General features: G+C 41.6%; 1 protein-coding gene across 2 annotated transcripts in view; it reads right to left on the reverse strand.

Annotated features, from left to right (window-relative positions):
• The window catches only part of LOC115144271 (protein tweety homolog 2-like), a 121049-nt gene that overhangs the window by 19810 nt on the left and 76319 nt on the right, over positions 1-24920 (reverse strand). For both annotated transcript variants that reach the window (XM_029685176.2, XM_029685175.2), the window contains exons 4-6: positions 17140-17360; positions 13018-13113; positions 6715-6787 (exon numbers count right to left, since the gene is read on the reverse strand). In XM_029685176.2, the coding sequence (XP_029541036.1) occupies positions 6715-6787; positions 13018-13113; positions 17140-17360 (390 nt within the window). The remainder of the gene's footprint in view (positions 1-6714; positions 6788-13017; positions 13114-17139; positions 17361-24920) is intronic.

Raw genomic sequence — 24920 nt, forward strand, 5'->3', positions numbered from 1 at the left:
CGTAACAAAATCACAAACTGCAATAAAATAAATTGTTTACCTTTGACGATCTTCCTCTGTTTGCAATCCCAATGCTCGTTGTTACACAATGAATGGTCTTTTGTTTGATAAAATCCATTTTTATAGCCTAACACGAAACATTTTGTGAACCGCTTGTGTCGCGAATTCCGTCTCATTCCATTTTCGACGACGCATTTGATGTAAATACACACACAGAACGTGACTTTTCCAGTCATGTTTGGTTTCATTGCAATGAACTGGTTTGTTTGTAACACACAAACCAGTTGTTTGTAACACAACCAAACGTGATGGGTCATTTCGCAGGACGTATTGACTGAAAGAAACCAACAAGTAATGACATCATTGTGCACCAATGATATGACCGCTGTTTCGTTGATTGACTGTATTTTAACCCAATGACCACTGATCAGTATGGCGACTAAGTCAGAGAAAGCTAAATCTAAGTCTAGATATACAGATGTACACACAATTTTAGAAGAAATTGATCGGGAAAGTGAGACAGAGATTATTGGAGGACGATTCATTTAGCGATTCCCAAATGGAGGAATATTTTTTTAATGGAGAGGACATCGTTTTAGACTGGTATGTTTTTCTCATGCTAATGCCATTGTTTGAAATTAATAATATAAAATATTATTTGTGATTTTTAAGCAATATATAAAAATGTAATGTAATGAAATGTGAGATGTGTGTGTCTGCCACCCCAATCACCCCACATGAAATAGCCTATTTGAGGCTGTTGAGGGGAGGGCAGGCCCACAACAATGTCCAAAGTGAAATGGAGACAGTAGATACAGCTGGTCTGTTGTAATATAATAAAGACAGTAGATCTAGCTGGTCTGTCATAATATAATATAGACAGTAGATCTAGCTGAAATGTCATAATATAAATGAGACAGTAGATCTAGCAGGTCCATAATAATATATTCAACCTTATGTTCCCTGTACTCTATATCTCTATATATATATATGTTTATTATACCTGTTGATACAGGGCTCATATGTGAAACTATTCTAACTGAACATTACACTGACTCCGAATGGGAGCCCCCAGTGCCAAGGAGTCCATCCCCCACTGAAGCTGGTTCATCCAGCTCCTGCCACAAGTGGTGTTCATCTGCCCAAATGTATTTCTGCAGACATGGATGTGCCTCAGGGCCAAAAGGGCACAGCATGGAGGCGTCACTGTGTTCTTTGCTAAATGAAGTCCCCCATCACCTGCACCACATGCTTGGTGACCCTCTGCTTTACAGCAGAAAGAGACTGCTATGGCACCTGGCATCAGCAGCACAATATTGTGTAGAGGACTGAGGGTCTTCCAAATATTGAAAGTGTTATTTTGTAAATGTATATATATTTTTTTCATGTTTTTTTCTCCATTTTTTTGGGGGGGGGGTGTGTTAGAATACCATTTTGGTATTTTGTATATAGTTATTCCATCCATTATTCCATTCCATTCACCAATTTGGCCACTTGGGTACATTTGGGCTACTTGTGTGGGACACCTGGGTGACTTCATGATAAATGTCATGTAGCACACTCATTTTGGAAGTTATCATTCTGAAACTTTGCACAAGTACTGTTGCCCTCTTATGTTTTTCACTGAAATTGTCCCCATCATCCTATCTGAATGTATACATATGGTTTTGGTAAATGTAATAGTCTGGTGGCCATTTGAGTAATTGTTCAGCAGTCTTATGGCTTGGGGGTAGAAGCTGTTAAGGAGCCTTTTGGTCCTTAACTCCTGGAGTCCCATAGGTTGGCGCATAATTGGGCCAGCACTGTCCGGGTTAGGGTTTGTCCGGGGTAGGCCGTCATTGAAAATAAGAATTTGTTCTAAACTGACTTGTTTAGTTAAAAAAAATATATATATTATAAAGATTGTATTATATTAACACCTCATTGAGAGGAAGCAGAGTAGGTACTGTAGATCTCATAGAAAGCTATGAGCTGCTGTATCCAGGCCTGGCTGCATGGTGTGGCCCAGTTAAATGAGATGTGTGTGTGCGTATGTGTGCGTACGTGCATGTATGATCAAACCCAGCCTTGAAGTCTCAACCTAAACTACAGCCTAAAATAAAACATGCAATATTGACTTGGAATCTTTCAGTTCTATTGTAGCCTGCATTCAGCAACTAGCCCTTTGCCTTGTGCACTATGCATTTTCCATGATCCACAGCTCCAAGTCAAATCTGGGGGGAACAACAACAAACAAACTAAAGAGAAAGGGAACACGATGAGCCTTAGGCATGTGGTGACTCAAACACAGCAGCATCTATTCATCTTCCTGTATTCAAACCAGAAATTCACATGCATTCAGATTCTCCAGGATATAAACAGAGATACAGTCATATGAGTAATCGCTCTCATTTGAGATGTGATGGAATTTCAAGACCTGAATAGGACCATCATTCATCACATCATCTCTGACATAACATCATTGGTTTTATAAATGATGACTCATGATCTGGTTTACTGGTTACTGTAACAGCTGTTTAGTAGTAGTTATGGGGTTGAGTTATATTAAGTTAATTCACAGCTGATAGGTAGTGATGAGCAAAACCTTCAGGAGAGAGAGGGACTAGTTCAGAGGAGGATGAAGGATGAAACAAGGGTAGGCACCAATAACCTTCAGATTTCAAACCTCGGGTAACTAAATTTAACCCGGTTTCTCCTCCTTTTCCTGCTGCCCTTTTCTCTCTCTAACTCTTTCTCCTCAATATCTTTTCATACCTGGTTTAATCTGATCCAAGACACAGGCATCCAATGACACTTTTTTAGACAGCAGTAGTACTTGTCTATGTAAATGCATTATGGCTTTATGTGAACACGTTGTGGTTATGTATTCAGAGCATATATGAAGGCATATCCTAAGGATTTCTGACAGAAAGCTATTTAATGTGATTTCTCTCAGACTCGCACAGGCACACAAAGACAGACACACTTTCAAAGTGAGTGTGAACAATCATGGCCCCAAAGCAATTCGTCTTAGCTGTCAGCCATGGTAAGAATTGATTAGCACAGTAGCAGTAACAGTTGGATATGGACATGGTCCTGAGTTGTTTCAGAAATTGCACGCTATTCCCTACATAGTGCACAACTTTTGATCAGGGCCCATAGGGGCAAAAAATGGTCCTCTATACATATATATTTTTTCGATGACTGTTAACAAGCTGGACAGAGTGAAGACTGCTGTATATGTAGGCCCATTATCATATCATAACTGCCAAAATAATGAAACCACTTGAGTAAATGAGGGGGACAAAGTATATTGAAAGCGGGTGCTTCCATACAGGTGTGGTTCCTGCTTAGAGTCATGTTTAAAAATGCAGGGCAGGCCATTATTTTGGCTACCATGGCTATGCCCCCATAGGATGAAAATGACCTCATCCAAAAGGCATGAATGCTCTCTGAATGGTTTGATGAGCATGAAAACGATGTGAACCATATGCCATGGTTCTCCCAACCATCCAGGAACAGTTTGGTGACGAACAATGCCTTTTCCAGCATGATGGAGCACCTTGCCATAAGGCAAAAGTGATAACTAAGTGGCTCTGGGAACAAAACATAGATATTTTGAGTCCATGGCCAGGAAACTCTCCAGACCTTAATCCCATTGAGAACTTGTGGTCAATCCTCAAGAGGCGGGTGGACAAACAAAAAAAACACAAATTCTGACAAACTCCAAGCATTGATTATGCAAGAATGGGCTGCCATCAGTCAGAATGTGGCCCAGAAGTTCATTGACAGCATGACAGGGCAGATTGCAGAGGTCGTGAAAAAAAACATATGCAAATATGCTTTGTTGTCTGAACGCTGTACTCAGATTATTGCATGGTTTGCTTTTTCCGTAAAGTAAAGTGTTTTTGAAATCTGACACAGCGGTTGCATTAAGGAGAAGTATATTTCTAATTCCATGTATAATACTTGTTTTTTCATCAACATTTATGATGAGTATTTCTGTAAATTGATGTGGCTCTCTGCAAAATCACTGCATGTTTTAGAACTACTGAACGTAACGCGCCAATGTAAAATTTGATTTTTTAAATATAAATATGCACTTTATCGAACAAAACATACATGTATTGTGTAACATGAAGTCCTATGAGTGTCATCTGATGAAGACCATCAAGGGTTAGTGATTAATTTTATCTCTATTTGTGCTTTTTGTGAAAAATGGCTGTGTTTTTCTGTGACTTGGTGGTGATCTAACATAATCTTTTGTGGTGCTTTCGCTGTAAAGCCTTTTTGAAATCAGACACTGTGGCTGGATTAACAAGAGTTTTATCTTTAAAATGGTGTAAAATACTTGAATGCTTGAGGAATTTCAATTATGAGATTTTTGTTGTTTTGAATTTGCGCCCTGCACTTTCACTGGCTGTTGGCGAGGTGGGACACTACCATCCCACATATCCCAGAGAGTTTAAAAGATCCTTCAAGTGCAGTCGCAAAAAACAAAAACCACCCCAGGAAAGGAAGAACCAGAGTTACCTTTGCTGCAGAGGATAAGTTCATTAGAGTTTACTGCCCCTCAGATTGTAGCCCAAATACATGCTTCACAGAGTTCAAGTAACAGACACATCTCAACATCAACTGTTCAGAGGAGACTGCGTGAATCAGGCCTTCATGGTCAAATTGATGCAAAGAAACCACTACTAAAGGACACCAATAATAAGAAGAGACTTGCTAGGGCCAAAAAACACAAGCAATAGACATTAGACCGGTGGAAATCTGTCCGTGTAAGGGCAATTTGACCAAGCAGAGTATTGGAGTGCTGCATCAGATGACCTGGCCTGCACAATCACCTGACCTCAACCCAACTGAGATGGTTTGGGATGAGTTGGACCACAGAGTGAAGGAAAAGCAGCCAACAAGTGCTGAGCATATATGGGAACTCCTTCAAGACTGTTGGAAAAGCAATTCCTCATGAAGCTGGTTGAGAGAATGCCAAGAGTGTGCAAAGCTGTCATCAAGGCAAAGGGTGGCTACTTTGAAGAATCTAAAATCTAAAATATATTTTGATTTGTTTAACACTATTTTGGTTACTACATGATTCCATATGTGTTACAGTAAAAATAAAGAAAAACTCTTGAATGAGTAGTTGTATCCAAACTTTGGTACTGGTACTGTATATATATATATATATATATATATATATATATATATATATATATACAGTAAAACAAAGTAAAGTATTCAGTCCCCTTGACCTTATCCACGTTTTGTTTCGTTACAGCCTTATTCTAAAATGGATTAAATAGAAACATTTCCTAATCAATCTACACACAATACCCCATAATGACAAAGCAACAACAGGTTTTTAGACAAAACAGAAATACCTTATTTACATAAGTATTCAGACCCTTTGATATGAGACTCGAAATTGATCTCAAGTGCATCCTGTTTCCATTGTTCTTCCTTGAGATGTTTCTACAACTTGATTGGAGTCCACCTGTGTTAAATTCAATTAATTGGAAACCTGTCTATATAAGGTCCCATATTTGACAGTGTACATGTATGTCAGAGGAAAAACCAAGTCATGAGGTCGAAGGAACTGTCCGTAGAGTCCCGAGACAGGATTGTGTCGAGGCACAGATCTGGGGGAAGGGTACCAAAAAAATGTCTGCAGCATTGAAGGTCCCCAAGAACACAGCGGCCTTCATCATTCTTAAATGGAAGAAGTTTGAAACCACCAAGTTTCTTCCTAGAGCAGGCCACTCAGCCATGGGGTAGATCTTCTTGGGCTATACTCAGCCTTGTCTCAGGGTACTACTTTGGTGGTTGAAGATATCCCTCTTGTGGTGTGGGGCTGTGCTTTGGCAAAGTTATATTCTTCCTGGTTGGCCCTGTCCGGGGGTATCGTTGGACAGGGCCACAGTGTCTCCCGACCCCTCCTGTCTCAGCCTCCAGTATTTATGCTGCAATAGTTTGTGTTGAGGGGCTAGGGTACAGTCTATTATATCTGGAGTATTTCTCCTGTCTTATCCGGTGTCCTGTGTGAATTTAAGTATGCTCCCTCTAATTCTCTCTCTCTCCCTCCCCTCCCGGAGGACCTGGGCCCTGGGACCATGCCTCAGTACTACCTGGCCTGATGACTACTTGCTGTCCCCAGTCCACCTGGTCGTGCTGCTGCTCCAGTTTCAACTGTTCTGCCTCCGGCTATGAAATCCTAACCTTTTCACCTTGTCCCGGACCTGCTGTTTTCCACTCTCTCTCTCTCTCTACAGCACCTGCTGTTTCTAACTGAATGCTCGGCTATGAAAAGCCAACCGACATTTACTCATGAGGTGCTGACCTGTTGCACAGTCTACAACCACTGTGATTATTATTATTATTTGACCCTGCTGGTCATCTATGAACGTTTGAATTTTGGCCATGTACTCTTATAATCTCAACCCGGCACAGCCAGAAGAGGACTGGCCACCCCTCAGAGCCTGGTTCCTCTCTAGGTTTCTTCCTTGGTTCCTGCATTTCTAGGGAGGTGTTCCTAGTCAACTTTCTTCTACATCTGCATTGTTTGGGGTTTTAGGCTAGGTTTCTGTATAGCACTTTGTGACATCAGCTAATGTAAAAAGGGCTTCATAAATATATTTGATGACAAAATGTGGAAAAAGTGAAGGGGTCTGAATACATTCCGAATGCACTGTATACGGTTCCATTTGGGACACAGGCCTTGGAGTCACAGTCACTCACCACAGCTGTGGCAAGGTCAACTCCCAGAGACGCCCAGCTCAGGATCAACGTCAGCACCCCAAACACCATCATCCTGCAGGGACACACAGAGAGACAGAATTGTGGGTATTATAACACTGTTAATAACACACTAGAATAACTATAACACTGGCCACAAAACATTAGAAATCTGTGGTCATCAAGGATGTGATAATCAAAGATGATGATATCACTCTGCCTAGTCAGTCATACAACAAAAAGGTCAAAGGTCAAATGCCTCTCTGGAGACTGAGAATGCTCTGTAGTGAACAGTGTATGAACAGGAGGAGAGATGTCAGGGTGCGTCATCTCTGTTGTCCTCCAGTCGATAACAGCCTCTTTACGAGTACATGATGCAGGCACTGGAACATTCATCCTCCCTGCTCTCTTCTAACCATCCCCCCCATGGACAGACATGCATTGCTTTCGAGTGAGTGACATCACCAATTGAACACTGCTAGCATGCACCGCTAGCTAGCTAGCTATTTCACATCATCTACATATGCATGCAAGGGGATCAATACTCTTTGGGTCCAATCATAAATTACCACAATATTTCCAAGAAAATGAAATGGACTAGTGTTGAGTTGTCCAGCCACCTCTCTCATCACATGCAATATGAATGTGTGCAGTAAGTGGATAGGAATACAATGAGCCTATTTGTCTCTCTGAGCCGTGTGTGTGAGTGTGTACATGTGTGAGTGTGTGTCTGTGTACGTGTGTGTCTGTGTGTGTGTGGTGTGCATCATTCAGGTCATAACACAGCACAGCTCTCCTACTAATCCAATCCACAACTGGCAGCATAATTGGCATTGTGAGTTCCCACAGCTGTACGGCCCTTCTCTCTCTCACACACCCGTCCTCTCGCTTCCTGTGTTTGCATTGACGTGTGAGAAGAGAAGCCAGGGTCGTTGTCTGTCAGGACAGTTTGTGAGCACAGTCAGAATGATAAAGAAGGAGTTCATTATTAACAGTAGTAGTCTTATTTGTGAGTTGAGAATATGCAGCTTTGACAGCCATTTACTGTATAGCCCATGAGAAAAGTTGAATATACTGTATGTGCAATAAAATCCATAATCAAGGGTCTTCCTCAAGAGCATAACAGCGGTGTGTGTTCTCTGATTTGTGTGTGTGTGTGTGTTTGCACACGTGTGGGCTCTGGGGGGCTACACAGGCTGTGTGTGCGTATGACCTCTGGGAACTACGGTGGGTGGTTGAAGTCAGTGGTGTGGAAGGATAGGTGCCCGCTCTGCCCTACTGTACTGTAAGTGCTTAATGAGTGGTTATGTGGGTCCACTGGGCCATGGAGACCTCAATTAAAGTGAGCGAGAGACAGAGTGTGTGTGTGTGTGTGCTCTGGGTGACCCAGTCGGCAGGAATAATAACCCAGCGTGCCTTTATTGAACACACAACACTACACCACGTAAGGCCAGGCCACACAACCCCGGGCCGCCAAGTCAGCTTCAAATCAAGCAAGCTACCATTGGCTTTTGTGCTCAGGCAGGCAGATCACTGTTCTATGAGAAGGAGCAGGGACTGGGGCAGTGGCAGATGAAGCCTGGGTGGTTCATTACATGCATAGACAGATACATAAACAACAAGACATAAACATAAAGCCTGATGCACACACACACCAACACAGAGAGAGGGCAGCTCTGGGTTGTGTCCTAATGGTACCCTATTCTCTATATAGTGCATAGGGATGGGCAGGCACGGTTATTTGAATATTCAAATATCTGAACGGACGTCAGTATTAGAATACTTGCAAGAGTACACTTTTTTTTAAAGGAAATCATAGGCCCATTTTAACAATCAAATGGATTGTTCCATCAAATTACATATGTGACATTGCTACACACAAGGATATACCATGACATTTGAAATTCTTAATGTACTAAAACAACAAACTTTTGAATCTAGTTTTTATGACGTGTGCCCCACTTAATCCCCAAAATTCTTAATCCCCAAAGTTATTTTACTGCTTTGACACAGTCATTTCTGAAGATTATTATTTATGTCATGTGATTAGTGATTAATTTACATCTGTCCCTCATTTTAAGGTAAACCCTGTTACGTGAACTGAACTCTCATTTTAACATGGTTAAGCTATTTTAAAAACATCTAATAGTCAAATCATAGAGAAAAGCTGGTGAGCTGGTTCTACACAACACATTCCCCCGTGTTAAATTAACACTGAAAGTGTGGACCTGTATAGATTCTGAATATTGTTGAATTAACACACTGCTAAGTGTAAAGCTTTAGTTGCAATTTGAATATTTCCCAGAATGCCTTTCCTTTCGAGTGAATTGTAGAGTTACCATGAATGAATTTGTTCGTGACTGAGACATGCTCGTTGCATACATCCAGTTTCAGCCCAAAGACTTCAAGTGAATATGTTATCATTAAAATTTGAATATTTAAAGGGCTTGAACAGTCATTCTGATTCCCATGAAAAATTGCCAGAAACATCACAATAATATTTCTGGGGATTGATATGCTCAATAACTATGAAAAGGTACAAACAGGCTGAGTGGGTGGGGAACCTATATTCATGAGCTCGCCTTGACAGACAGCTCTTTGAAACTCCTATGTTAATAAACTTGGATGTAATGAGCAGTGTTGCAGTAAAATCATCTCAAGAAAATGTGTCGTGATACGGTTTATACCGGAGCATGCATCAAAACCGCTAAGCAGTTTACTTCGAAGCAGTGTGCAGATGCTTGTATCACTTTATCAGACGCAAGTGATCAATAACATCCAAAGTTTTACTTTGTTGAACAACCACCTGATTGGTTTGCTATTGGTTTCAGTAGAAGACAAAAAGGCTACCCTGTGCACGCGCTACGGTGTGTGCGACGTTATCTATAATAATTTGGCTAACCCTAACCCTAAATTATTTTGACCAGCAGGTGCCACTGGTATACAATGTGTTGATCAAAGCCTCATGTAAATAACCTATTATCGACAAATTTGGCTGGAAATGCTCAATGCTTCAGGAAGCTTTGTTTTCCCATCACTACAAAATTGGTGATACACAAAGCAACTCAAACATTGAAATTGCATTAATGATATATATATTTTTATACATCTCCTGTTTGGCATGTCTCTTGTGATGCGGTTCAAAGCCCGGGTATCCTGGAAGGATATTGACCTCATCCCGTCAGTAGAGGATGCCTGGTTGTTCTTTCCTCACCATCTTAAATAAGCATGCCCCATTCAAAAAATGTTGAACTAAGAACAGATATAGCCCTTGGTTCACTCCAGACTTGACTGCCCTTGACCAGCACAAAAACATCCTGTGGCGTACTGCACTAGCATCGAATAGTCCCCGCGATATGCAACTTTTCAGGGAAGTTAGGAACCAAAATATACAGTCAGATTCAAACTGAAATTTGCATCCTGCAGCACTCATTCCACGGTCATCCCCCTCTTCAAAGGCGAGGCACTCTAGACCCAAACTGTTACAGACCTATATCCTTCCTGTTATGCCTTTCTAAAGTCTTTGAAAGCCAAGTGAACAAACAGATCATCGACAATTTAGAATCCCACAGTACCTTCTCCGCTATGCAATCCGGTTTCCGAGCTGGTCTCAAGGTCCTAAACGATATCATAACTGCCATCGATAAAAGACAGTACTGTGCAGCCGTCTTCATCAACCTGGCCAGGGCTTTCGACTCTGTCAATCACTGTATTCTTATCGGCAGACTCAACAGCCTTGGTTTCTCGAATGACTGCCTCTCCTGGTTCACCAACTACTTCTCAGATAGAGTTCAGTGTGTCAAATGGGAGGGCCTGTTGTCCGGACCTCTGACAGTCTCTATGGGGGAGCCAAAGGATTCACTTCTCGGGCCGACTCTTTTTTCTGTTTATATCAATGATGTCGCTCTTGCTGCGGGTGATTCCTTGATCCACCTCTACGCAGCCGACCATTCTGTATATATCTGGCCCTTCTTTGGACACTGTGTTAACAAACCTCAAACAAGCTTCAATACCATACAACACTCCTTCATTGGCCTCCAACTGCTCATAAATGCTAATAAAACAAAATGCATGCTCTTAAACCAATCGCTGCCCGAACCCGCCTGCCCGACTGGCATCACTACTCTGGACGGTTCTGACTCATATTATGAATATGTCGACAACTATAAATACCTAGGTATCTGGCTAGACTGTAAACTCTCCTTTCAGACTCATGTTAAGCATCTCCAATCCAAAATGAATGTCATTTACAAAATAGCCTCCAACACTCTACTCAGCAAATTGGATGCAGTCTATCACAGTGCCATCCGTTTTGTCACCAAAGCCCCATATACTCCCCACCATTGCGATCTGTATGCTCTCGTTGGCTGGTCCTCGCTACATATTCGTTGCCAAACCCACTGGCTCCAGGTCATCTACAAGACTTTACTAGGTAAAGCTCCGCCTTATCTCAGCTCACTGGTCACCATAGCAAAACCCACCCGTAGCACGAGCTCCAGCAGGTATATTTCACTGGTTTTCCCCAAAACCAACACCCTCTTCGGCCGCCTTTCCTTCCAGTTCTCTGTTGCCAATGACTGGAACGAATTGCAAAAATCACTGAAGTTGGAGACTTATATCTCCCTCAGTAACTTTAACCATTAGCTGTCAGAGCAGCGTACCGACCACTGCAGCTGTACACAGCCCATCTGTAAATAGCCCATCCAACCAACTACCTACCTCACCACATAATTGTTTTTGTTTTTCTACCCTTTCGCACACCAGTATTTCTACTTGCACATCCTCATCTGCACATATATCACTCCAGTGTAAATTGCTAAATTGTAATTACTTTGCCACTATGGCCTATTTATTGCCTGACCTCCTTACTTAGTAATTTGCACACACTGTATATAGATTTTTACATTGTTATTGACTGTAATTTTGTTTATCCCATGTGTAACTCTGTGTTGTTGTTTTTTGTCACACTGCTTTGCTTTATCTTGGCCAGGTCGCAGTTGTAAATGACAACTTGTTTTCAACTGGCCTACTGGTGAAATGTAAAAATGAAAAACCACCAGCCCTGCTGCATTGTGTACCGTCTGTTCTGAGTCTGGCAGGCTGCGCAGCAAACAGGTGTCCAAGTTTAAACATTGTCACAAAAAAACGTGTTTTTAGACTATCCGGACATACGAAAAAACGTCATGATATTATCCGAATAGTAAAATGATTTAAAATGCCCGTCCCATTATTGCACTACGTATATAGGAAATAGGGTGCCGTTTGGGATATTCTGCACAGCTAGGCCCCACAAACATAGGTGCTGTGTGCTACCTAAAGTTCTCCTCTCTCTACCCCCGGGCACCAAGAATGGGGTTGACGCCCACAAGAACCTCCGTTCACACATCACAAACCCCACAAGCAGGCCTTCACAACTGTAATTAATCTCAAATGTGTAAAATGCCTAGTGGAATGGAATGGATCGAAACTCCCCTGGGAGGCCTGACTCATTGACTCATTGAAGTGTGTGTGTTAAGGGGATGTTGGTTGAGGATATAATATAAGCCTGGTTCTCAGCCCAAATGACTGATTGAAAGAGACAGGAAGCTATGCGCCTGGGTGAGCACGGAGCACAGAGGGACTGGATGAGTACATGCTTACTATATGCTGTGTGTGTGTGTGTGTGTGTGTGTGTGTGTGTGTGTGTGTGTGTGTGTGTGTGTTTGTGTGTGCACAGAGTGATGCATTACATGCCCTGTGGAATCCCTCTCACAGTACAGCAGGAGCTGGAGTACTTATAGTGGAAATTGTTATTGATGACTATAGATACTGAGATGAGATGGGAGGTTGTATGTGTGTGAAGATGTACATTTAGTAATTATTTTATATTTCATAGAAATTCTCTCGCTTCAACATATCCCTTCAAAAAGTTGGTTGCTCTCCTGCTTCCCTACCCCTGCTTGAAACAGCTTCACACAACAAACGAATAACTAAATAATTCAAGCTATTCCAGACCGGGCTGTGAGGAAGAAAAAAGGCTTCCCTTTTCCATTTCAGTCAAGTGCATTTGTAATTCATGTAAGTTATGTAAGACGCATAAAACAGGTCAAGTAACACTCTTGAAATTCTGTGGGGGGGGGGGGGGGGGGGTTCTTGAAATGGCAGTTATGGCACGACTCCAAGTCAATTCAATCAACCACAAACGTATATTTCTTGGAAATGGGCATGGCAAATCTCCAAGCAGCCAATTCAATCAAGTGCATCGACAGACCAAACAATATAGTAAAGAATTGAACAGAACAGAAATAGGAGCAGTAGGCTACTCACGTGGTCAGCAGCCAGCGAGACTGCTTGGCCAGGCCCAGGCAAGCCGCCAGACAGATGACCAGATCTAGGATCAGTAGCAGCAGGTAGGTGAGCCACCTAGAGGACAGAGGGAGAATGACAGAGAGTCAGTCTGTCAGTGAGTCAGAGAAACAGCATAACAGATCTTGGATCAGTAGCAGCAGGTAGGTGAGGCACCTAGGTCCTAGACGACAGAGAGAATGACAGTGTTACAGTCACAGAAATATAACTCCCTTATCTTATCTTCATTGCCTATTCCTATGGCTACATTCAATATGGCCGCCGTTCCACCCACCAGAGAACATTGACTTGAATGAAAATACTGTTATAGTAATTCTATTTCTATGGTTACAGTAATGTGCAGAGCTAGTACTTCTATTTCTATGGTTACAGTAATGTGCAGATTCAGCTGAGGGAGCAGCCAACCAAGTTGCAACCCAAATGAGAGTCAGCTGGCTGGCTCATGTCCCTAGCTTACACACGACTGGCTGACACTTAGGACCCTTTGGTTAACCCAATAGATGAACAGGACGCATATGTACGACTATTGAAAGCAACTACTTTTTTAAATATTTGCAGATCACTACTTTTTTATATTTGAATACAGACTAATGGTGGATTTGCTACCTTCAACTAATGGTGGGGGATGCATCTGGAACTGCATGTTGCAGATAGGAATATAATGAATAGCACACACAACGTCATATAATATTTCCGTCAGACATCACACTGGATGTCTCTGTGTATGTCAGTGGAGGATTGGTTGGACATGTGGACATATTTGTGTGAGTGTATGTCAGTGTCAGACCTGGGATATAAATATACTTCATAGAAAGTCACTATTTTTGGTGGAACAAACAGTTCCGTTGGAGATAACTATTTGACTACAGATCTGAGAAAGCAACTACTTTTTTAAATATTTGAATACAGACCTCAGGAAGTGACTATTGGATTTGCTACCTTCAACTAATGGTGGGGATGCATCTGGAACTGCATGTTGCAGATAGGAATATAATGAATAGCACACACAACGTCATATAATATTTCAATCTGTCTGACAGTAGATCATATTTGATCTACACAATACATTTCTATTTCTCTGAACATGCTGTAAATTTCTATTCTCCTGAACAGGCGCCCAGTTTTCCAGTGTTAAAACACAAACAAATGAACTCTGACAGTGTGAAATCAACACTGAAAGTGTTGAGTCTGTGGACCCATATAGACACCAGAATAGTGTTAAATTAACACTGCTTAGTGTAAAGCATTATTCATTATTTGAGTAAATTGTAGAGGTACCACCCATGACTGTATTTGTTAAGGACAGAGACATGGTTGTTGCATTCATCCATTGTTGTGTCCTATGGACTTCACCAAGTGAGATCCTAAGTAAATAATATGTTATATATAAAAAATATATATTTAACACAATACCATATGTATTTCATAAGGCTTCATTTTGAGGGCCTCGCATTACCCTAATACACAGGCCTGAAACTCATACACATCACTTTGAACCAAAACCACGCCCATCATTATCATATTTCCCAGCATGCTCTATTGCAGGTTGATTTTTTAGAATTGTTTGTTTCAATATCTATGTTTGTGCATGTATATTGATAGATTTATGAATGAATTAATCTTATGCAACACAAAGATAAATAACATACAATAAAATACATTTTCTAAACTAATCCAATCAGTTAGTTAGATTTTTTGTTTTCAAATAACTTGGTAAATTCAATTGATTGGACATGGTTTGGAAAGGCACACATCTGTCTATATAAGGTCCCACAGTTGACAGTGCATGTTAGAGCAAAGACCAAGCCATGAGATCAAAGGACTTGTCTGTAGAATGCAGAGACAGAACTGTGTCAAGGTACAGATCTGGGAAAGGGTACCAAAACATCTCTGCAGCATTGAAGGTCCCCAAGAACACAGTGGCCTCCATCATTCTTAAATGGAAGAAGTTTGGAACCACCAAGACTCTTCCTAGAGCTGACTGCCTGAGCAATCGGGGCCTTGGTCGATGGTCATTCTGACAGAGCTCCAGAGTTCCTCTGTGGAGATGGGAGAACCTTCTAGAAGGACAACCATCTCTGCAGCACTCCACCAATCACCCCTTTATGGTAGTGGCCAGATGGAAGACGCTCCTCCGGAAAAGGCACATGATAGCCTGCTTTGAGTTTGCCAAAAGACACCTAAAGACTCTCAGACCATGAGAAACAAGATTATCTGGTCAGATGAAACCAAAATTGAGCTATTTGGCCTGAATGCCAAGCGTCAAGTCTGGAGGAAACCTGGCACCATCCCTACGGTGAAGAATGGTGGTGGCAGCATCATGCTGTGGGGATGTTTTTCAGCAGTAGGAACTGGGAGACTAGTCAGGATCGAGGGAAAGATTAATGGAGCAAAGTACAGAGAGATCCTTGATTGAAACCTGCTCCAGAACGCTCAAGACCTCCGACTGGGGCAAAGGTTCACCTTCCAACAGAACAACAACCCTAAGCACACAGCCAAGATAACGAAGGTGTGGCTTTGGGACAAGTCTCTGAATGCCCTTGAGTGGCCCAGCCAGAGACGGGACATGAGAGATGTGAAAATAGATGTGCAGCAACACTCCCCATCCAACCTGACAGAGTTTGAGAGGATCTGCAGAGAAGAATGGGAGAAATTCCCCAAATACAGGTGTGCCAAGCTTGTAGCGTCATACTCAAGAAGACTCGATGCTGAAATTGTTGCCAAAGGTGCTTCAACAAAGTACTGAGTAAAGGGTCTGAATACTTATTTACATAAGGTATTTCTGTTTTCTCTTTTTAATAAAAGTCCAAAAAGTTATATGAACCCGTTTTGGGCTTTTCATTATAGGGTCTTGTGTGTAGATTGATGAGAGAAAAAAACAATTGAATCCATTTCAGAATACGGCTGTAACGTAACAAAATGTAGAAAAAGTCAAGGGGTCTGAATACTTTCCAATGCACCGTATATTCAAATAACCTTCATATATTATAGTTTTTCTGAGACCTGTATTTGAATATCAAAGGAAATACTTGCCTTTAGTTGATTCTCTTTATTCGACTACCTTGAGCAGTTGAAAAGTTGGTATTTTCAAAATAAACTACAAAATACAACTATTTTCTGCTGAGGTCTGGTCAGTTTAGGAATGGACATGGTGTAGGCTGTATGTGAGTGAGCGCGTGTGTGACTGTGTGTGTGTGTGTGTGTGTCAGTGTATGAATAGACATGGAGTAGGCTATTTGTGTGCTTGATGTCTTTACTTTTTGCTGACGATGTGTGTTCTGTGCCCTCATCTGAAGGCATCTGCTCCAGTTAGAACAGAATAGAAGCAGTGCTGTAACTGTGGTCAGTGGTCTCTGGCTTTAGCCCATGTAGGAACAGATCCAGTCCAGATTATTTAATAATGGATGAGCTCAAATTCATTCGCATTAATATTTCATCCTTTGAAAGCTATGGCTATGTCCCCCCAACCCTACCCCATCTTATGTCCATTACTCTTTCTCCCTTCCTTCTCACTCTCTCAATCTCTTTCTATTTCTCTCTGTCTTTCTTCTCTCACTCTCCTCCTCTCTCTCTCTTTCTCTGTCTCCATCACTCCTCTTTCGCTCTCTGTCTGTCTCTCATATCACAGTCTCCCTCTCTCCTCAATCTCTTCCCCCCTCTCTTCTCTTGGCATTCAAGAGGGTACAGTATAAGCAGGATGTAGGACCATGTGCCTGGTGCCTGTTGTCTCTTCAGTGATCACTCTTACTGTGTGCATCTCAGCCAAATTTAGAGTCAAGCTGAACACCATCACAGGGAATTGGATACATGAGTAATAACTCACTGAATGTGAAGGCTCTCAGCTGGTCTATGTTTTCATCTGAACTCAATAAGGTCATATTATTGTGCAAACGTTGTAAAAACTATCTGAACATGCAGAGCACAGGGTGAGATGGGTTACCGATAAGAGGTAGCCATTCATTAACTCACACACACGCACGCACACGCACACAAACACTTACACACGCCCACAAGCACGAACGCACGCACACAAACATGCACGCACACACACACGGTCTATATGTGGTTTTGCCCGGTCTATACCTGTAGTACTCTACGTATGCGGTTTGGTCTGCGACAGCGGCCAGGTCTACTTTAGCCGTGTCCCAGTCAGGCAGGCCCAACAACTGTTTGATGACGTTGTCAGCCATCTGCTGCATGAAGCGTAGGGTCTGTACGTAGTCTCCCCGCGTAGCGAAGATCTCATCCAGCCTTGCCAGGTGCTGCTTCAGACCACTCTCCATGCTACCCATGGTGTTAGTCACCTAGAGGAGATGAGGAGAGAAGGAGAGGAGGAGAGGCAAGGAGGAGAGGAGAAGGAGAAGAGGAGCAGGAGAAGGAGAAGAAGAAGAGGAGGATAAGTGTGAGTACACACAGAATACTCCATTGACTTCCATATGAATAACAATAGTTAGATTGCAATCTAAATGACACTGTATTCTCTATTTGGTGCACTACTTTTCCCGCGGCCCATAGCGGATTTAGCTGAGTATTACAGGGCAGGCTTGACAATGGGCCTTAGTAGTCTTCAGTGCAAGAACTTCGTAAAAGACATCTAGCAGATCCACGAACACTAATATCATTTCAGATATATCTTAAATGACCACGTTTTCACAAATTTGATGATATAATTGCCAAGCCCATTCAAAAGATTAGGGGACAGGACCCGAAAGTATGATGTGGGAGAATGTCACTTGCACTGGGTATTCAGTAGACGTTGGTTCTCCGGAGATGACTTCGTTCTGTTATTCTGGGGTCACCATGGTGGTATATTTTCTCATTTAATTCTAGGCTAATGTAGAAATAAACTCTACACGGTTTTCTACATAATTAAACAGCATAATCATACTGCTGCAAATTAGGCTTAGTAACCAGGGCAACAGCCTCCTTGAAACAAACAACTAAACAAACAAGCAAGAGAATTATAAACTTCCTCCTACTCACATTTTTCTGTGACACTCTTGCCAAATACACATAACATGAAAGGAGTACCAATACTGCATCCAAAATGGCACCCTATTCCCTATATAGACCACTTTTACTGACCAGGGCCCATAGGTCTCTGGTCAAAAGTTATGCACATACAGTGCCATTTAATTGATACCCAACCCCAATGTGGAGCAGGATTACACTATCACTTCGCTTCCCACTTAATTACAACATAGTTCCAGGGAGAGGGTTGTTGACTGGGAAATGTTTTTCAGAGTCAGTGACATCTTGGTATTTGATAATTAAAAGGGGCAATAAATGCTTCCATTTAGCCCTAGGTACTTGGCATTCAGCAGGCGTACAGACCGCTCATATTGTTTATGTGTTTGTAGAGGTGGGGACAGCGATGTGCTTTGGTTCTGGGGGGCTGCTGGGTGGAAGTTATGAGGTAGTTTGGTATTCAATATACGTGGACTCCTCACTCACTAGATTGCCTTTGGCTATAGGGAGAGCAGGAGGGGGGGAGAGAATGTGGTAGAGAGAAAGAGTGAGAGTAATTAAGAAATAAAGGGAATTAAGATTGAGAGAGAGAGACAGAAATGGAGAGCCAGAAAGAAAGAGAGTATCTGAGAGGACAAAAGAAAGAAAGTGAGGGGGAAAGTACGAAAGAAAGAAAGAAAGTGAAAGAGAGAGAAAGAAAGAAAGTGAAAGAGAGAGAAAGTGAAAGAGATGAGGAACCAGGGGAAGAAGATAAAGCTAGTCAGAGGGTTGGTTTAGGGAGTTGAGGTGACATGCAAAGGTTTTTGGATGGAATTGCCAAATACGGAACAAACACATTACGCTACAATGATTGTGACAGGGCCACCAAGGCCTAATGTAGCACAGTCACTTGTACTAGCCAGCCTGGCTGGCTGTCTTCGTGCCCTACAGAAACAGAATATGCAAACCAAATGGCACCCTATTCCCTATGTAGTGCACTACTTTTGACCAGGACCCATATGGCTAGGGTATAGGGTGCCATTTGGGAGGCAGACCAAAAGACAGAGTTTATCAACAACATACGTCTGGTGTGCTACTGTTATCTGATCCACTACCTAATTTCCACGGCTTTATTTCAACTCCTAAAACCCGGGAGATGAAATCATTGCTGGGAAAGCATGTATCTGAGCTCTGTGGGACTGCATGGGAATGTTATCTGTAGAGCCTAGGGAGTCACTAGATCCAGTTGGTTGCCTGTATCGATTCGTCTGATCCTCATCATCACATTGCTTCAAATGATCCTGTAGATACGTATGGCTGTGGCGCTGCTGTTATCATCCATCCACTACGGGTATGTCACAAAAGTAGTGCACTATGTACGGAATAGGGTGGTATTTGGAATGTACCCTATGTGTTCATTGCCTGTTGGACAGTGTATAGTGAATCCATCCAATCACACACACATTTGAGTTTCTCTCAATAGACAATTTCTCACAAAATATTGGGTGTTATGGCAAAACTGACTTAAATAACTTGTAGACCTGCAATGCAACTCCATATGAGTTGGTTGCTGCATTCACGTCAGAGGAACATAGCAGGGGTGAAACATAGGTGCAACTCCATACAATATATGCGGCTCTGTTCACGCCAGGAGAACTGAGCAGGAGTTAACGACTTCGGTAAAACTCCACATGATTATTACATTTCCCTTTTCATGTGTTGCACTTGCATTCCGCAGCATATATTAATCACATGATCATGCATAGTACTGATGTCAAACTGAATAAACCAAGGACACAGATGGTTCCTGATGTTGTGAGATTCTCTCTGGTGTTTACAGAACAACTGGTGCTGTGAGATTGGGATATCAGGACTCAAGGATGCTGTGTGAATATAATACCGTGCTCCTGCTCAAACTAACTCTCTGCTCGATGGAGAGGAGGAGGAAAGGAAGGGAGGAGAAGAGGAGGAAAGGAAGGGAGGAGGAGAGGAGAAGAGGAGGGTTCCTTCAATTAAATTTGAATGGATGAGCTCAGGCGTTAAATGGATCATGGCTCTAAAGTGCTGCAGCCGTCCTGCCACCCAAAGATGGATTTCTCCTCCATTGGTTAAATTGGGTTCATAAAATCTTGAAAAAACCCAGCGATGTGATGGTGACCACAGCTGACGTTTTATATCTCAAAATAGATAGTCTGTCCTGATGGAGGGGTTAAGAGCCATTTTGGTTTGTGGGTTCTAAAGAAGAAAGAATATGAAAGTGACAAAATCTTTCATTAGAAGAAAAGATGATTGACATTGAATGATTGACACACATAGAGGGGAGGTTATTAGAATATCCTCAGAACGGTTGACTATGGTGGATATTGTGGGGAACGATTTGAAAGCTATTGTAGGTCTAAATTCCACAAAGAGACCAGAATTGACTTTTTACGGCATAAGACATTGAGAGTATAAGTGGAGGAGAGGAAGGAAAGAGAAAGTGGCTTCGCAAAAATAAACAACCTTTTGCATGATGCTAGAAGTTTCACTTCACTTAAAACATACTTCAAGGCACATGTCTGAATAGGGAAGTCAGTGTTGCTGACTTATTTGACTTATTTATTTAACCAGGTAGGCTAGTTGAGAACAAGTTCTCATTTACAATTGCGACCTGGCCAAGATAAAGCACACCAGTTCGACACATACAACAACAGAGTTGCACATGGAATAAACAAACATACAGTAAACATACAGTCAATAATACAGTAGAAAAAATTCAAATATATATACAGTGAGTGCAAATGAGGTAAGATAAGGGAGGTAAGGCAATAAATAGGCCATGGTGGCGAAGTAATTACAATATAGCAATTAGACACTGGAATGGTAGATGTGCAGAAGATTAATGTGCAAGTAGAGATACTGGGGTGCAAAGGAGCAAGATAAATAAATAAATACAGTATGGGGATGAGGTAATTGGATGAGCTGTTTACAGATGGGCTATGTACAGGTGCAGTAATCTGTGAGCTGCTCTGATAGCTGGTGCTTAAAGCTAGTGAGGGAGATATGGGTCTCCAGCTTCAATGATTTTTGCAGTTTGTTCCAGTCATTGGCAGCAGAGAACTGGAAGGAAAGGCGGCCAAAGGAAGAATTGGCTTTGGGGGTGACCAGTGAGATATACCTGCTGGAGTGCGTGCTATGGGTGGGTGCTGCTATGGTGACCAGTGAGCTGAGATAAGGTGGGGCTTTACCTAGCAGAGACTTGTAGATGAGCCAGTGGATTTGGCGACGAGTATGAAGCGATGGCCAGCCAACGAGAGCGTACAGGTCGCAGTGGTGGGTAATATATGGGGCTTTGGTGACAAAACGGATGGGACTGTGATAGACTGCATCCAACTTGTTGAGTAGAGTGTTGGAGGCTATTTTATAGATGACATCGCCAAAGTCGAGGATCGGTAGGATGGTCAGTTTACGAGGGTATGTTTGGCAGCATGAGTGAAGGATGTTTTGTTGCGAAATAGGAAGCCAATTCTAGTTGTAATTTTGAATTGAAGATGCTTAATGTGAGTTTGGAAGGAGAGTTTACAGTCTAACCAGACACCTAGGTATTTGTAGTTGTCCACATAATCTAAGTCAGAACCATCAGTGATGCTGATTAGACATATTACAGCCTTATTTCTACAAGACTAACAGTACACAACAACTATGCTCTTACATATCCAGACCATTACCCTAGACTTAACCAATTCCTATCTCTTTACCCGAAGATAACCCTTAACCTTACTGTAAAATGTGCCGAGAGGAATAGAATATCTACTTCTTAAATTATCTGATGCTCTCTAGTATCATCCAAATCAATTTGAATCAAATAACATTTTATTGGTCTCGTACACATATTTTGCCAATGTTATTGCAGGTGCGGCGAAATGCTTATGTTTCTAGCTACATCAGTGCACTAATACCTAACAATACAAAACAAATCCCCGAAATAAAAAAATATCAGAGCAAGCAATGTCAGAGAACGGAATAATATATATATATATACACACACACATGATGGTGTATAGACAGTATGGACAGTACATTAAAAGAAAATATGTGTACAGCAGCAGTTATATAGGATGAGCCTTGACTAGAGTACAGTATATACATACGAAGTCTGTAAAACGTTCTGTAAACATTATTAAAGTGACCAGTGTTCAATGACTATATGTACAGTGAAATCGGAAAGTATTCAGATCCACCGTAGGGATGGTGCCAAGTTTCCTCCAGGCGTGATGCTTGGCATTCAGGCCAAAGAGCTAAATCATGGTTTCATCCGACCAGAGATTCTTGTTTCTCATGGTCTGAGTCCTTTAGGTGCCTTTTGGCAAACTCCAAGCGGGCTGTCATGTGCCTTTTACTGAGAAGTGGCTTCCGTCTGGCCACTACCAAAAAGGCCTGATTGGTGGGGTGCTGCAGAGATGGTTGTCCTTCTGGAAGGTTCTCCCATCTCCACAGAGGAACTTTGGAGCTCTGTCAGAGCGACCATCGGGTTCTTGGTCACCTCTCTGACCAAGGCCCTTCTTCCCCGATTGTTCAGTTTGGCAGGGCGGCCAGCTCTAGGAAGAGTCTTGGTCGATCCAAACTTCTTCCATTTAAACTTCTTAAGAATCGGAGTTCCGTCAACCGGACAGTTGTAAATCATGCAGCACATTATATCAAGATCGCAGATTTTAGAGAGACAACAAATGTCGGTACATATAAGTGTCTTATATCGGCTGAAAGCTTCAATTCTTGTTAATATAACTGCACTATCCAATTTACAGTAGCTATTACTGCGAACAAATGCCATGCTATTGTTTGAGGAGAGCTCCTAACAACAAAACACTTTTTTCATTGCGATAGGTTTGAGAAATTCATCTCTGAAGGTGAAATGTGTACTTAAATTCTGAAATCTTGCTCTGATTTATCATCCAAAGGGTCCCAGAGATAACATGAAGTGTTGTTTTGTTAGATAACATCCTTTTTCATATCCTAAAAAGGTCCATATAGCATGCACAATCAATTTTGTATTTCCACTCATTCTATTTGCAAAGAAAGGAATCTGTGAAAATCTCACCCTAAACGTTGTTTCAACGAGTCAAATCACATTCGTATGTATTACGCAGAGATCCTAAAAGGTAACAAGACTTTACTATATCATTAAGGGTGTAGTATATCCTAATGGACATCATATTTGGTCAGAGAGCGATGCCTTCATGGCACGCCGATGACACGGGCGGCCATCACTTGAACGACTGTATCTTTGTCAAATAAGCACCAATCGGGGTCAAACAAAGTTAGCTAGATAGCCAATGAGCTGGGCTTTACGGGAGTATCCGGAAACCATGTATATGTTGTAAAATGTAGCTAGTAACCTTGTACGACAGCATGCCTTTTCATTTTGGAAAAAAATTATAATGATATTCAGAGTTATGAAGTTATGAAAACTGTTTGTTTTGCAAATGATGAATTTATAATATGGCTAGTAATACTTGGAAAGCTAAATCAAAGTCCAAGTATCCAGATTTGATGATATTCTTGCAGAAAAATGTAAAATGGATGTGAATGTCTCCTTCACGATTTTCCCAACTGTACCTGGGGACTTCACAGTAAAAGTCTTGTAGTTCACTCATACATCAAGTTATCCATCTGAAACTTTGCACATACACTGCTGACATCTTGTGGACACTATCGGAATTGCAAACAGAGTGATGGCTCTGTGACATTTCTCTTGCATTTCAAAAATGGCGGTATTTGTATTTCTTCTCCCAGATCTATTAAGTTACATTCTCCTACATTCAATTCACATTTCCACAAACTTCAAAGTGTTTTCTTTCAAATGGTACCATGACTATTAAATGCTGCAGAATTGTTTTGGAACCCTTTCTTAGATCTGTGCCTCAACCAAATCCTGTCTCGGAGCTCTACGGACAATTCCTTTGACCTTATGGCTTGGTTTTTGCTCTGACATGCACTGTCATATGTGGGACATTATATAGACAGGTGTGTGCCTTTCCAAATCATGTCCAATCAATTAAATTTACCACAGGTGGACTCCAATCAAGTTGAAGAAACATCTCAAGTGTCACGTTCTGACTTTAGTTATTTTATTATGTCTTTGTTTTAGTATAGTCAGGGCGTGAGTTGGGTGGGTTGTCTATGTTTGTTTTTCTATGTTGGGTTTTGAGTTTGGCCTGGTATGGTTCTCAATCAGAGGCAGGTGTCGTTCGTTGTCTCTGATTGAGAATCATACTTAGATAGCCTTTTTCCACCTGTGTTTGGTGGGTGTTAATTTTCTGTTCTGTGTTTTATGTATGCACCGTACAGGACTGTCTCGGTTTCATTTCGTTCTCTTTGTTGTTTTATTATTTAGTGTTCTGAAATATAAATAAATATAATGAACACTTACCACGCTGCACATTGGTCCTCCGATCCTTCTTACTACTCCTCCTCAGAAGAGGAGGACGAGAATCGTTACATCAAGGATGATCAATGGAAACAGGATTAACCTGAGCTCAATTTCGAGTCTCATAGCAAAAGTTCTGAATAGTTACGGTATTTGAGTTTTATATATATATATATATATATATATATATATATATATATATATATATACAGTGGGGCAAAAAAGTATTTAGTCAGCCACCAATTGTGCAAGTTCTCCCACTTAAAAAGATGAGAGTGGCCTGTAATTTTCATCATAGGTACACTTCAACTATGACAGAAAAAATTAGAAAAAAAATCCAGAAAATCACATTGTAGGATTTTTTTTCCGTTACCTGTATTTATGGCATCTGTTTGAACTTGTTATCAGTATAAAAGACACCTGTCCACAACCTCAAACAGTCACACTCCAAACTCCACTATGGCCAAGACCAAAGAGCTGTCAAAGGACACCAGAAACAAAATTGTAGACC

This window comes from Oncorhynchus nerka, linkage group LG16 (assembly GCF_034236695.1).
Source record: "Oncorhynchus nerka isolate Pitt River linkage group LG16, Oner_Uvic_2.0, whole genome shotgun sequence".
Taxonomy (NCBI): domain Eukaryota; kingdom Metazoa; phylum Chordata; class Actinopteri; order Salmoniformes; family Salmonidae; genus Oncorhynchus; species Oncorhynchus nerka.